This window comes from Pleurodeles waltl, chromosome 10 (assembly GCF_031143425.1).
Source record: "Pleurodeles waltl isolate 20211129_DDA chromosome 10, aPleWal1.hap1.20221129, whole genome shotgun sequence".
NCBI classification, from domain to species: domain Eukaryota; kingdom Metazoa; phylum Chordata; class Amphibia; order Caudata; family Salamandridae; genus Pleurodeles; species Pleurodeles waltl.
This window is the reverse complement of record NC_090449.1, coordinates 912,900,384-912,916,024: the sequence shown is the minus strand read 5'-3', so window position 1 is coordinate 912,916,024 and position 15,641 is coordinate 912,900,384. Positions and strand designations below refer to the sequence as shown.

The 15,641-nt window shown below is 45.7% G+C and overlaps 1 protein-coding gene across 1 annotated transcript in view; it reads left to right on the top strand.

The window, feature by feature from the left end:
• Positions 1 to 15,641, top strand: part of LOC138262020 (ATP-dependent translocase ABCB1-like) — a 1,142,744-nt gene that overhangs the window by 452,128 nt on the left and 674,975 nt on the right. The window contains exon 10 of the mRNA XM_069211672.1: positions 2,862 to 3,039. Within this exon, the coding sequence (XP_069067773.1) occupies positions 2,862 to 3,039 (178 nt within the window). The remainder of the gene's footprint in view (positions 1 to 2,861; positions 3,040 to 15,641) is intronic.

The following is a 15,641-nucleotide window of genomic DNA, read 5'->3' as shown; positions in this document are numbered from 1 at the left end:
TCCTTGATCTTTCCAGCCTAGAACTGATGGTCCTTTTTTAGATACATATAGCTTCCCCCGGCACTCCTAGTTTTGAAAGTGAACAACAGCCACCTGAAACCTAATAAGTCAATTTTTTCTCCCATATAGCTTTCTGGTTGAATGTCCGTTTGTAGTAGTTGTGTGCCTATTTTCTCTACAAATGTTTTGTTCCATACATCCTCATTCACTGTTGGAAACGGTGAGCCAGAGTCTGCATACATTGTAATAGGAATCCCCCCAATTTCCATGTCACACACAGGTTTCCCTTTGGTATTCGTCTCAGTTAAGAATGAAGTTTCCATCTTCCGCAATACCTCTGGACTCAACTGTTTTTTCTTCACCATCACTTCCTACAAAATCGTTATCTTCACAAATACATTTGACTCCCTTCTTTTTATTTCTGCATACTTTTGCAAAATGGCCCACAACACCACATTTGCTGCACCTTAGCTTTGAAGCTGGACATAACTTGGTGTATGCCAGATGTTCCTTACTGTCACATCTGTAGCATCTTCTGTCACCCTCACCACTTTGTAGACTTTTCTGCTCCTTCACCGTTCTGCGATTCGCCACTTTGTAAATACCATCTCCACTTTTCTCTGTTGATCTTAATTCTGAAACGCACCTTTCAGAAATCTCTGCCTTCCTTACTATAGCCAAGATTTCATCCAGTGGAGAATCGCCATTAATCCATAATCTTTCTTGGATAGATTGGTTGTTACTAAGCATGACCACTTGATCCCTAATAAGCTCATAATGGATTGCACCGAATTTGCAGTCAAGGGCCAATTTCTTTAAGTCTGCAACATAGTCATCTACAGGTTCTCCTTTTTCTTGTTTCCTCTGGAAATATTTGTATCGGACAATCCCAACGCAAACATTAAGCGCAAAATATTTATTCAGGTCTTGCATTGCAGCATTAAAAACACATGCATCCCCACTTATAGAACCCTTCGGCATTTTATTGTATGTTTTTAAACCCATAGGCCCCAATGAATGTAGCAAGATTCTTTTTTTTCTGTTCTGCAGCCATTTTGTTCTCCACATCGATGGCACCTAAATAATTTAAGAAATAGTCTTTCCATTCCACCCACCTAATGGGTGGTGTGCTTCCAACAGCCCAAAATGCTTGCGGAGGAACAACAGTAAAATTAGGTTGTGCCATACTGCACCTCGCCTCAGTGCAGAGTTCGAATTAAATTGCAGATAATGTCCAAACACCCCGGGCCTGTTTCCTATTGTCACTAAATCCTTTATTATGACGGTGAAGAGGTATTTAATTATACTCCTATTTTTTTGATTTTTTTTTCTATTAAGTACTTATATATATTCCTTGTCCCCTTTGTGAGAAGACGCGTAAGTAGGCAACTGTTCCGCTACTGTGTCGCTTTGGAGGCACGCTCCGATTCCTCGCGTATGCTGTGTCTCCGTTCCCTTGGAGACGCGCGCGTGAGGAATTGTTCACATTCCAAACATCACAGCGCGCAGGATGTCTGTCTCCCTGGAGACGTGCGGCAGCAACCTGAGCGTCACTGTCGACAGGCCTGGACGCCGCGTCTCTGTTTCCCTGGAGACGCGTGCAGACGTAAGGATTTCTGTTCGAGCTGGAGACACGTGCGGAAGCACTGGTCTTTGCTTACTCTCGCTCGTACTCCACCACTGTGCCGCAGTTAACGCAGAAATGGAAAATAAATTAGATTTTTTTTAAATCACCTGTACGGACGTCCTGAGGACTCTTTGCAGGAAACGCGGCTGAGGAAGTGAACTCCACAATTGGTAGAGGAGCGCAGGCCAGCCACTAAAGTTCCACCTCGTCGCCAAATTGTAGTGGATGCGGCAATGAAGAACCGGAACACACGGAGGTAAACTTGCTTCTTTATTATAAGTAAAGCAGTACCAGAAAACAGGTCCGTTCAGAAAGACACCGAGGCTCAACTGACACAAGGAGACCACAACGTCATAGACCTTGGAATCCCCTTATGTCATCGGCTCTATCATTCCAAATAGGAATGAGAACACACTACAGTCATCACCATCAAACCTGCGGATAGTTCCACCATTGACTACATATTTTTGAGAGTTTTTCCAGTGCACCATGTGCATTGTATATCACTTCCTCAGCTTTTGTGAATATTTCTATACTTATGGTACATTTTCTTAGTGGGGTGGCTTCCACACTTCGCCATTGGTGCTCCAAGTCCCTCTATGTAGCTAAAAAGCTGATTGCAACTAAGAAGCATGTGTGGCGTGGACAACACCACCTATGAAGTATCCCCAGTAAAATCAACTTAGGGCCTAGGTTTTTTCTCTTCTTGTTAGATTCAATAAGACTGAGGGATAGATTTAGATCTTGGCAGAGGAAATACACTATGACAACCGTTATGAATATCCCATCAGCAGTATTACGACCTCCATAGGATCTAATGGGATAGTGATATGGCCAGGCTCTAAATTAGGCCATGAGTTTTTTAACTTCTTGCACAATATTTACCTTCCTGGCTTATCACGTATTTATTTTGTAATTTGTTATTCCAGAAAGCAGTATAACTTGCAGGTTGTTTACTTTTTTGTGTTATGATATTTTATAATTTCGGTGTAATGAAATTTGTTATGTAATGTCACAAGTGAATGTTTTGGCCATGCAAATGATCAGTGGTGGATTATAATGTGACAGTACTCATCAGTTGTGTGTGTAGCAGCAATAGTCATGAAAGAAAAGTGCATATAGTTTACTGACATCATTTTTGTAAGGATTGTGAGACATCCAAGCTTTTATTTAATCTATAATTGTTGTCTTAAATGTGATGCTATAAAATATACCTTGGTCTTGTTTCTTTCAGGTATGAGGTTAAATTATGGGATGCCAGAGATGCTGGTATGAAGAAGTCATTTGCAAAACACTTATCAATGGGAATCTATGATTTTGTTTTATTTTCTACCTATGCACTTGGATTGTGGTATGGAACAAAACTAACTGTGGATGAACCAGACAACTATTCACTTGGTATTGTAATTATTGTAAGTACAACAGAGCATACAATGTATTGAAATGTAATAGGTGACTGTTTAACATTTTAAAATTCACCAGAGGCATATTTTTACTTTTAAAATGTTTTAAATCAGTTCACAATTCAGATATACAGAAAGGAAAATCCAGGAAGGGAGAATCAAAGCAATAAGGATTACAAGTACATAATAGAGAAATTACCTCTTTGTTGCCTTTCTCATCCCTTCCCTTACTATCTTGAGGGTATACCAGAGTAAAATGCCTTCATCATGGTTTGATGTGGCCCAGAACTACTCAAAAGTAATACCAGGTGCACAAAACTGAAAAAAAACATTATTATCGCACCCTAATAAACAGAATTGTAAAGATATTTCCTATGCCATAATTTGATTACATTTGAATGTAGAAGGGAAGCCCAAATAGCAGCTCTGCAAATGTCCATATTATAAATGTCTCCCCATTTGGCCCAAGAGAAAGCCATACCTCTTGTATAGTGGGCCTAAACTAACTCTGGGAGATCCCTGCCAGTATTTGAATAAGCTTAAGAAAATGACTTCCTTGATACAGCTGCAAAGAGTAGCCTATGAGAATCCCAATCCCCTTTTAGCTGTACCAAAATGAATGAACAGACAATCGGGTCTGTCTAAAATCCACTGTCCTTTACAGATAGCTTTTCAATCTTCTTACAGTATCCAAAGCCACAGTAATGACAACATGCATCAGGAGAAGAACTAGCACACAAAGAAGGAAGAACGATCTTGTGCTAACTGTATGGGAAAAGTTGAATTAATTTTTGGAAAGAAAATAGCACCTAAAGATAACACAATCATGTCCTCAAAATATTTAGGTAATGAGTATGGCAAAGTAAGGAACCTGCCTCTCCCATCCTTCTAGCTGCTCTAATTGCCATAAAAATAACTATAAAGTTAGATATTTTACTTAAACCTCCTTCAAAGGCTAGGGTCAAAAGGAGAACTTGTAGAAAGAACTAACACCAAATCCAAAGAAGAAACAATCATCTTTTGTTTTAAAAGGTCTAAAAAGAAACTTTTTTTACAAAGGAGAAATCACACAAAGAGAATGTAAAGGCCTGGGGGGTGGGGCGTGGAGTCAGCTCCCATGCTATGAGGAGTTCACCTATTCCCCCTAGAGACTTCAGACCCATTTTCCCACCTGGGCCCTCACTTTGTGAACTGGGTGTGCTCTGCCCCAACCTGAGGAGTGCGAGAGCTGCTGTTGAGTGCCCCGGGACTTCATTACTGCCTTGCTCCCTTTTCGGGGATCACAGAAAATACTGTGTGGTGCAGCCCAAGACAGTAACCTCCCCCTGATCAGAACCTCAAACCAGCTATACAATGACTGCAGCAGCCGAGGACCTGCTGTGAACACCTTCTGCACTGGAAAGAGACCAGGGCCACCCCGGAGCTGCTCTGTCAGTATTGAAACTGGCTTGTGACTTCAATGAGGACCAGGGTGCAGCCCTAAGGGCATGGTTGTGGACTCATAGCTTCAGGGGAGGACCACTATGAGGAAATTGTGTTTCTTCCAATGCTGGCTTACCTCTACCCCCTGTCTGGAATTAAGTACCTACCCACCTGGTGCTTATTGTGGTCTTCTATCAATATGCAGGGAATACAACTTAATCCCTGCTCTCCCCTTTTTGTTTTTGGATTTACAACTGGCTCCCCACCTTGCTCTGCAACACAGGGGAACTGTGCTAAAGTTCTGTGATGGGGCTGGGAGGTGATCAGTGGTGTACTTCACTCCCTCCATACCTGAACTACAACTTCTGCTTTTGCCTACACTTCCTGGTGCCCTAAGACCACTGACAGACTGGATTACTCTGCTTCTTCGGGAGCACAAGGACCCCCACTCACAAATACAGTGATTGGGGCTACAGGAGAGCACTAACCACTGGCATGCACATCTATCAGGCCCTGTTGAACAACTTCTGTTTGCCCCTATTTCACCAAGCCACAACAGGTAGATCACCACACCAGGCCCAATAACGGACAAGCTTCCCTCCACACCCCATTGTCAACTATGCTCTCAACACTGTGCAATTAGGCCCACATACAGGCCAAATAAGAACTTACACCCATCTCCTACATCTGGGGAGACTATCCTAAATTCCCAAGCCTCATCTAGGACAACTAGGAGTCCTGATGCCGAGGATAAATTGAACATCATCTTAGCCACTATGAGCTCCACCAGAGAAGCCTTGGAGAACAAATTGAACTCTTTGGTAGATCTCAGCCATTTCACAGTTGATCATAGGGAAATGGCTGACTGGGTGCACACTGTCAAAACTGTTGTGCCTGATATGGCCACTGTCATAAAAGAGCACACATCTAAACTTGCCACAATGGATGACCACGTCAAAGTCCTCTAAACTAGAATAAAGGACCAGGAGAATAGAGTCAGGCATGACAACCTTAGACTTGTTGAATTGCTGGAGAACATTGAAAGGAGCTCTATGGTCCCATTTTGTAAAGGATTGGCTGCAAGAGGTGGCCTCCTTCGAATTCCTATCTATGTTTTATGCCCTAAAAAGGGTATATAGAGTACTGGCTCATCCCCCAGAGCCCAAGACACAACTCTGGTTAGTGGTAGCCTGCCTCCTTTCTGTGATTGTGATTTTCTGCTCCAACCAGCGTTCATCACAAGTGGAGAACGTAAACGTTTAAATTTTTCCTGATTATACAGCGGTTATGCAATGGCACAGGGTGTCCTTCTTCGCTGTGGAGAAAGGACCATGTGAACTATCAATCCCTGACACCTTACTGTTCCCAGCCAGACTTTGTCTACAACTTGACAGAAAAAAACATGTTTTTTAACACCCCCACTGAAGCCTGGAACTGGCTTGGCACTTATAATGCCTGTGACCATCTGGAAAAATTGCAGGGATCATCCTGTGCCTCAGAGGCATTAATTACCTTGCTCATAGAGTCATAGGGCCCCTCACCCCACAGCACAGCAAGTTTGGGCTGGCAGGGATCAGGCCTTGGCTGAGGCTGAACTGGTGGAACACCTAATTGAAAGTGAGGGCATTCGTGTTTCCTCCACCAACGACTCTCAAACGTCTCAGGCCCTGACTCCAGTATTTCACTTCCTTGTGTTACAATAAGTCCAGTTGTTTTTCTTCACTGCACAAAAGCAACATGCATAGGCAATGGAGAACAAAGGGTTGGGAATTGACTTAAACATTATATCAATAGATCAGATATAGGGTTTATGTAGGGACACAGCGTGGAGGATTCCTAGATGATCGACAGAGAGTCTCTTGCTAATTTCACTAGGGACCAATCTGAGATAAAGGATGAGGCTGTAGTTGAGTCTGGGGAGGGAACCATAGAATGAACCCACAAAGTGATATGGATTCAGGCTCTAGGATCTCCTAAGCACAGATATATCTCAGATACACACCAAGTGTGTCTCCTAAAATAATTTCCAGAGTTTCACCAAGATACTCACCACCTTCACATTCTGGAATATCTTAGGTGTGTGCACCACCTCAAATTTCCAGGGCACTACTGTCACCACTTCCATGAATAAATCCCTTGGGTAGGTTGAGACCATGAGCTTGCAGTTGGCACTTCAAAAACCTAAGGCTGAGGGAAGTGAGAACGCCAGAGAGTATAAAACTAGCCCACCAGGAGAAAGAAAATAGGAAGAGAGAGAAACAGGAAGAATGGGCCTGGCAAGAGAAAATGAGAAAGAGAGAGGAAAAACAGAGAAGAATGGAGGAAACCAAAGTGAGTGGGAGGAGCAACAAAAAAGAAAAGGAAAGTACATTGGAAAGGGAAAGGGTAGCTCTTGAGAGAGACAAATACTTATGGTGGTTGCAATGAGAACTCCACTGGCATACATGACTCTACTTTTAGTTTAGACTACGTTTTGGTCAAGGTTCCAAAAGACCTCATGCAAGTGTGTGTGTGGAAGGTCAGGATATTTTGGAATGGTCTTTGAGATTTGAGATTGCTTGTAAGGTGCAGCCCTTAAATGGGTTGTTTAAGGCAGCTGCCTTAATGGGACGCATGCCGCTGGAAAGGGGTCATCATTAGGAGGATGTCTGTAGCAGAAGAGATGGTCTATGAATGAATGAAGGAAGATCTCATTAAGCAGTTTGGGCTGAAAATAGCTCAATACTTGCATAGATTCCATAACTGAGAGAGAGCTTGGATAGTGTTCCATTTGCGACTTGGATTCATGGTGTATTGTGTGATTGGAATGAGTGGGCAAGAGTGATTTTAGACCAGGATTTGAATCCCTTAACGAGGTAATGGTGATAAAGTGACTCAAGGAGGAGTGTTTTACTTCTGTTAGCCAATACCTGTCTGATCTGACAGAGAGTGATCTAATAAAACTTGCATTGACATCATAAGTAGTTAGCTATCAGGGTCCACAAAGAGGTGGAACGGAACAGGTCTAAGCTAAACTGGGAGAATAACATTCCACAAACTGGTTCCATACCAAAGGGTAAGGACCAGGGTAATTCTCATGGGAGTTGAGGAGGGCCTATGAAACATGGGAATGGTAATGATGTATCTGGGAAAGAGCATCATGAGAAGGGAAGGCAAGGAAGTCCTTCTGAGTTCACGGTGGGGACTCGTTTTCAGTGCCACAAGAGGGGTCAGTACAAAAGAGATTGTCAAGAAAATGAACTTGACCTACCAACACCCATTTTAGGAAGCATGCTACACATGAGTGAAAGTACCCGAAAGGGACCGGTTGCACTCCACCTACTAGCTATTGACATTTAAAAAAGGGAACCAGATACTCTAAAGCACATTCATCCTAACACAGTAGGATTTTTGTGAGGCTGGTGCCATCTCCGATTTTGAATTGAACCCAGGTGTTGGTGTAAATGTCTATAATGTCCCTTAGCAGGTTGTGCGGATGCCCGATTTAGCCAAATTGGACCAAAGCCTTTTCCTGGGGACCCGGTCGAAAGCCAACTTAAGATCAACAAAACATGAAGAAAGACTCAACTTCCTGTGCTGGCATTTTCCAAGATAAGGGAGGGGGCAATTAGGTTTGTTGACATTCCCATGCCTGCCCTGAAGCCCGTTTGAAATCTTGGGAGAAGCATACTATCATCAGCCTAGGTTTCAAGATGCTGTAACAGGCAGGAGCTGTATAGCTTAGCTTCTACATCGGTGAGACCTGTTAGCCTGTAGTTCAAAGGTAGGGCTGGGTTTCCACTTTTAAAGATAGTGTGTATAATGCTGCCTCTCGACAATTCTGGGATCTGATTAGCAGAAGCAGCGGTGATGAAGAGTGGCAAGAGGTACTGCGTCCAGTATTCTGGATCACATTTAAAGATTGTGTTTGGGATCCCATTAGGTCCGGCAGCCCCTTTGGGTTTCATCTTTCTAAATAGAACGGCTATTTGTTCTGGATTTCAAACTTGATGTTTCTTCTCAGAGATGGTCAAAAGCATTTCCTCTGCTTGCTGACTTGGGGGTAGTTGTTGCTCAGAGGCAGTTACCCAGTCAGTTTAAGTGGAGGATTGACTGATGTTCCACTCCCATCTGTCGGTCCATACAGACTGCAAATATGACTCGCCCAAGTAGCTGAATCGATTAAAAAACTATGGTGTCTATTTTTTCCCTGGGCCAGTTCATTCACCAGGCCCCAAAGGAGTTTGCTGTTTTCTCATTTTGCTTGCCCAAAGTTACTTGGTCCATAAATACACTTAATTTTTTTTCTTTGCAGACCAACACCCAGAGTGCTACTTTTTTTCATGGCCCTCAGGGTGAGTTTCTCTCCACCCTCTCCCTGACTGAACGCTTTTACCATTTTCCTGGCCTGCAGCACAATTTGTAATTTCTGTGTGCGCAAGGTTTTGTTGAACCAGGACTGTCTGACTAGAACCCTTTTTGAGTCAGAGGCCAAACTCTGAAGAGTTGTTTTATAGGTGGACAGAAATTTTGAAAGCAGACCGCAGCTCAGCTTAGCCCAAACTTCATTCCAATTCCCTTTAAAAGTGGGCTCCTTTTTTTGCATGACAGCTGTATTTGTTTTCTCTTCTAGGGACCCTGGCCTTTGACACACCTCATCCATCATGGCAGCTATCCCTGTGTGACGCCATTTTAGTCACTTGAGGTTGAACATCACTGGAGTTGAAATTAAGTCCTTTGAGGTTTGTAGCTTCTTGGGTTTGTAAGCCAATTCCAGTGTTTGTGGGAAATGATTACTCTGTGCTCTACATTTAGGGCCATATTTATACTCCGTTTGCGCCGAAATTGCGTCGTTTTTTTTGACGCAATTTCGACGCAAAACTAACGCCAACTAACGCCATATTTATACTATGGCGTTAGAGGCGAATAGCGCCAAAGTTCCCGGAATGTGCGTCATTTTTTAGCGTGAACCCCTTCCTTGCGTTAATGATATGCAAGGGAGGCGTTCCCGTCTAAAAAATGACTCCCAGGACTTTACGTGGTATTTATACTCCCGGGCAAAAGAGACGCCCGGGAGTTGGCGTGGCTAAAAACGGCGCATTTGCGCCACTTTTTAACGCCTGCTCAGGGCAGGCGTTAAGGGGCCTGTGGGCTCAAAATGAGCCCACAGGTGCCCTCCCATGCCCCCAGGGACCCCCCCTGCCACCCTTGCCCACCCCAGGAGGACCCCCAAGGATGGAGGGACCCACCCCAGGGACATTCAGGTAAGTTCAGGTAAGTTTTATTTTTTATTTTTTATATTTTATTTTGGTGGCATAGGGGGGCCTTATTTGTGCCCCCCTACATGCCACTATGCCCAATGACCATGCCCAGGGGACAGAAGTCCCCTGGGCATGGCCATTGGGCAAGGGGGCATGACTCCTATCTTTACAATGATAGGAGTCATGTTGATGGGGGATGGGCGTCGTTAAAAAATGGCGCAAGTCGGGTTAAGACGATTTTTTCGACGTAACCTGACTTGCCCCATTTTAAGACGCCCATGCGCCATTTTCCCCCTACGCCGGCGCTGTCTGGTCTACGTGGTTTCTTCCCACGCAAACCAGGCAGCGCCGGTCTGATTGCGCCGTCTAACGCCATTCCATAAATACGGCGCCCGCATGGCGCTTCAGAATGGCGTTAGACGGCGCAAAACTTTTTGACGCTAAACTGCGTTAGCGCAGTTTAGCGTCAAAAAGTATAAATATGGGCCTTAATGTGAAATTTCCACACCAGGGGTGCAGCGGAATTGTTTATCAGGGTGTAATCGATGGTTGATTTTGTATTTCCACTTACAAAGGTCACGGATGCTGGAGAGTCCTTCTTGCTGTTTCCGTTTAATAATGTTAGGCCTAAGAGTTCAAGGTGTTTCCTTTGAGTACTTGCTTATGGTTCTTCGCTGGTTCTCCTTTTGTTGTGAGCAAGTTAAGATTAAAATCGCCACTGATGATGAATATGGACTCTATGATTTGTCTTTGTAGGACCTTAATTAGTTCGGCCACTGTTTCCACTTTTCCCCCCCTTTGAGTTTTTTTTGGATGAATATACACGTTTATAAGGATTAACTCTAATTGACTGCAATGTGGCCTACCAAGGGAATCCTGGGTTGCCTGAATCCAGTTTGACTCCGTGTCAATTGAGACTTTGGCCCTTATTACAACCTCTGCCGTCTTCTCAGAAGACCGCCAAGGCTGCGGGAGCCGCCGGTATTTCTGGCTCCCTCTTACGACTTTTCCACTGGGCCAGCGGACGGTAACAGTGTTAACGTCCCTGGGCCCAGTGGTAAAGTCACATCAACATTGCTGCCGTCTCGTAATACGAGCCGGCGGCAATGCTGATGTGCAGCGGGTGCAGTAGCACCCACCGTGCATTTCACTGCCTGAAATTCCGGCAGGGAAATGCGTGAAGGGGCGGCTATGCCTGGGGGCCCCTGCACTGCCCATGCCAAGTGCATGGGCAGTGCAGGGTCCCCCATGGGCACCCCAAGTCCCCCTTACTGCCAGCCTTTCCATGGCGGTGTTTACCGCCGTGGCCAGGTTGGCGGTCCGGGGCTCATAATCCCCAGGCGGAAGCCTGGCGGTATAGTGGAGGGGCCGGCGGTATGGCCGTGGCTATAGCGCCACGGTCATACTAGTTGGCGGAACACCGTCAGCCTGTTGGCAGTGTTACCGCCAGCTTACCGCCGGCCGCCAGGGTCATAATGAGGCCCTTTGTATCCTATGAGTGCTGACGAGACCAGGGTTGCCAGGCCTCCCTTTCAGTGGCCATTTTTACTGAATTTCTTTGCTGAGTTGTAAAAGGCAGTATACCCATACACTGCGATTGGCTCTAAGCTCCAGGTTTCCTGAAACAGGATGTCATACTCCTGGAGAAAGTGCTTCTGTGTCTTGTAATATTGATTCAATGCCGTGGACATTCCATGAGCAGATGTTGACGTATGGTCTGAGTGAGTCCTGGCCCCGGGCTTTTGACTGTAATTAGGGATGTTTTTGTGAGATAGGGGCTGGGGCTCTTTGGGAGCTCAAAGAATATGGCTTATGCCTGTTTCAACATTGTGCTTCACTGCCTTTAGATTTTCCATGGCCAATGCAATTGTGTCTGCTCCTATTGCCCCTCTTAGCATTGATTTTTTGCCGTGTGTTGAAGCCTGCAGTGGGCCTTGGTATTGAGAGTAGTCTACTTCTCGCAGTTCGATAGCCCATGCATGAAAGGTGCCAGCAAATGACACTAGTCCTACCGTGGTCCGTGTAGTAAGTGTGGCCTCTTGGTCGCTCCTTAGTGGGTGGGGTTCAAATTCGACAGAAAGTCGGTCTGCCGATGAGACCTGGGATAGGTCTCTTTTTTCCCCTATCAGTTGTAAGATGTTTCCTCTACTGAGGATGTCAACATTCCCCTCTGACTTAAAGTGTATAATGAGGAATAGTTTATGAGCCTCTGGAGATGTGACGGGTGTTGGAACCACCACTGAACTTTCCCTACAGTAGATCAGTGGGGGTCCATTGGGGCGTGCTGCTGGGCGATGCTTGGGTGATTGATGTAACTGCAAACTGATGCTGGGTAAGCTCCTCTCTTTCCCTCTTTGGTCCTCCAGCTCCAGATTGGTATAATCTATTGTTATGGACTGTCGAACTATTAGACTACTGGGCTCTGCACTTGTGGACAATCTCGCTGGGATGCATTCTGTGTGGGTTGGCTTTTTCCTACCTGGCATGCTGGTCAAATCTGCCTCTTTCTCCTCGTTGACTTTTCTCTTTGCCAATTCTCCAAAAGTGGCACTTTGAGTCTTACTGATCTGCCCCAATCAGTGAAGGTTGTAAATGAATTTTGGAAACTTGCACCTGGGTTGGGCCATTCCTTTACAGTTGAAGTCTGTTTAAGGTCTGGTGCGGATGATGATTTTGCATTGGTATTATTGGTGTTAGGCGCAGCTGACTGATTCTGTTGTCCAAAAAAATGCCAGATGTTTTCCTGCTTATCTGTTCTTACTTTAATCTGTGCTTTCCCTTGCTTCTTCTCTTCCCTTTTCAATGTTGGTGACATTGGGCTTTGTGTGTTGCTATGAAGGGCGTTCACCTCAGTTGTTATGGTGGCACTTGTATTTTTGCGATTTTTCTCTGAGTTGTGAACTCCTTCTTGTGAGCGGGTCGAACACCTTCCAGGTTCTATGTGCCCTGTTGACTGTGGGGATTTTAACATTGAGGGCTCCCTTGCCGACTGTTCCATGAGCGTGGTCTTTGCTTCTCGTTTGTCAAATTCTGTGACTCAGAGCCTTTCCCTTGTGTTTAGGGCCTGGGTCCTAACTTCCATAAGTATTTTGTTGAGGATAGGGGCATTGACCTGAGACTTGTTCCCTGAGGAAATGCAATTGCATGCCACGAGTTGGACATAGTTGTGCTTTTGGGATCTGAGAATCAGATCGTTGAGGGCTTGTAACTTAGAGTCAATACCCACTATATATTTGGCCATGATGTTGAGCAAGTCGACTTGAATATCTTGTTTGTCCGCCTCATGCTTTATTACAACTGCCATGACCTCAAGCGTCAACAAAAGAGAGCCCCATGTGTTGAGTGGCACCTAAGGTTGTAGCCGAGAATTTTGTGTGGCATCCTGGAATGGGCTTAAAGAAACTTCGGTGTTTGTGGGGTCCACTTCTTGTTTTTGGATATATTCTATGGTAAAGGTGGTCATTTCCTGCATGATACTGACCTTCTCCCCAAGTGAGTCCAAATCCAAGAGTTCTATTGAGGGGTTGTCATGGGAGCCAACGGGGTCCAGAAAGGATTAGATCCTTTCTTGTGCATGGGCTTTGGGACTGATCCTCCCAGCTATTTAAATCCAAGACTGAGGTGAACTCTGGAGAAACCGCTACGTCGGATGCGGCGTTCTGACTCCCTGCTGTAAGAAGGGAGTGTACATTTTGGTTATTACTGGAAACTGACCATTCAAACTCTTGCAGTGTGGTGGTTCGACTTGTGGGGGAGAGGACCCTTTTGGATTCTTTCTCGGAGTTCTTCCCTGGTGCTGAGACTATTGGTTCTGTTAGTTCTGTTGGCTCCTGAGAACTTGGGTACCAGGCGGTTACAAAATCTGTGATTTTGTACCCCACTTTTTTTGCTTGTGGTGCTAAAGAAGATTTGAAGGTGGTCTCCCTCTATTCCATGAGCTGATCTCCTTCATTTGGCAAGGCGCCTATGAGCACTAACGGCAAATTCCCTGGGGAACATTCCCTTGCTCTTTTTTGTGGCTGTTTCCTCCCGCCAGGGAGTCCCTCCCTGGGGCTTCCCAGATCTCATTGTTCTTGCCTTCTAGATCAAGAATTGAGGGATCAGCGGCGGTGAAAGTCAACCATGAACTTGTTGCTAACTTTCAGTTTCTGCTCCTTGGAGGACAAGACCAATGCTTCAGCACACGGAAGGTGGAGAAACCTGGCCCTTCCGAACGTATCGTTTTAGTTCAATCCTGTTGGCCCTGGGTTTGGGATATTGAGATATTGATCGCTTTTAACCAGTAAATAACTGGGTGACATTGGAAAGAAGGCTACAAGGAGGCATCAAGGAGGAGTATGAGCGGGACTCGCTAGGGGAATCACAAGCTACACCCAGACCTAGCTGGGCCGCTTCTGTAAGCCCCCAGGGCTCGCACTCAGCTGCGGCTGACTACAGCCGCTGTGCTCAACCAGCCCCCTCGGGCACCTCCACACCTAATTTGTTTGAAGTCCTGGCTTCCTGGTGCTGACTGTGCATTGTATACACCGCCGCAGGGCTGTTGAGGCTTTTCCTTTTCCTTTGTTTGAGATAGTAGCAAAGGGGTGTGGTGCAATTTGGAAGTGAAATTGGGGACGCCCTGGTGCTCTAGGGTGTCAACCCCACAAACCCTCCTGCAGGTGGCATGGGGAGCATGAAAAACATGGGGTAAGTTCCAAGGTCCAATGAGGGGCCAAATTATCAATTGGCCAGCTGGGGCAGGTTATAAAACTTTAAAAGAATTAAGGCAGATTGACCTCCCCCGCCGCTATCTCTGTGCCTCTGATTGTGCAGCTGTGCTGTTGTGCCATGCACTGAACCTCCACACTTCCCTGTTCCCTGAGCATCTCCAAAGGCTGTGTTGGGCTGTATTGGGCGGGGCGAGGTGGGGCCGGTCAAATCCTGTGGATTGGGCAGTCAGGTGGTCGGGGTCAGGGTTGAGGTGGTCAGGAGAGTGTGGGCCTTGTCGGCAAGGACAGCCTGGCCTGGCTTAGAACTAACCCCCTCTGGTTTCCTCTGAACCACTGCCAAATGCCGCCGGTGCCAATGCTGATGCAGCACCAGAGCTGAGCTCCTCGTGGCTCGGCGGAACAGAGATGCTCTTGGCAATCGGCTCCTCTGCCTGCGTTCTCGCTGCATCCTCGCTCACCTCAAAACTGGACAAACCACTTCCATGGTGGAGTTTAAAACACTCCTCGTAGAGACTCCGGCCGGTGCAGAGGCCCAACGTGAACTGTATTAGCAGCAGATCAGTCAACTGGAGCCCAGAGTACTCTCACCAAGATGGCTGAGAGGATGGTCTACTTTAAACTGAACCATTAAATCCCGAGCCAGGGACCAACTCGATGTTAGCTATTCCATTATTGCACAGGAACTTCCTCTTGTAACTGTCCCATGAAATGCCCTTAGTGGAACACTTAAGGATTAAGAAACCTCAGGATGGGATGGACCCTCTATTTAACCAGCCAGGGATGTGCAGAGATACAGAGTGGTTCTGTAGAACCTTTGCTTCCTTGCCAGTAAGACAGGAGGGAGCAATAAGGCACTGTTAGTACCTCTACCAATTGTAGGTTTTCCATTTGAGAGGGTGGAAATAGACATAGCTGGTCGATTTGACCTCTCCTCCATAGTAAGGGAATATATATATATATCTTAGTTGTAGTGGATCATGCCCTCTAGGTACCCAGAAGTTATACCCCTGAGAAGCATGACTACAAAGCTGGTAGCAAAATCTCTTTTTTCTAGGGTCAGAATTCCAAGGACAGAATTTCCAACAGGGGAACCAATTCCATCTCTTCTTACACAAGAGACATGTGGGAAAAGGGTGTCACATTCTACTTCTCTATGGTTTGGTGGTGCTGTTTAACAAAACATTGAAGAACGTGATGGGAAGTCTACCAGAGAACCTCAGGAGGAAGTGGGATCTTCTCC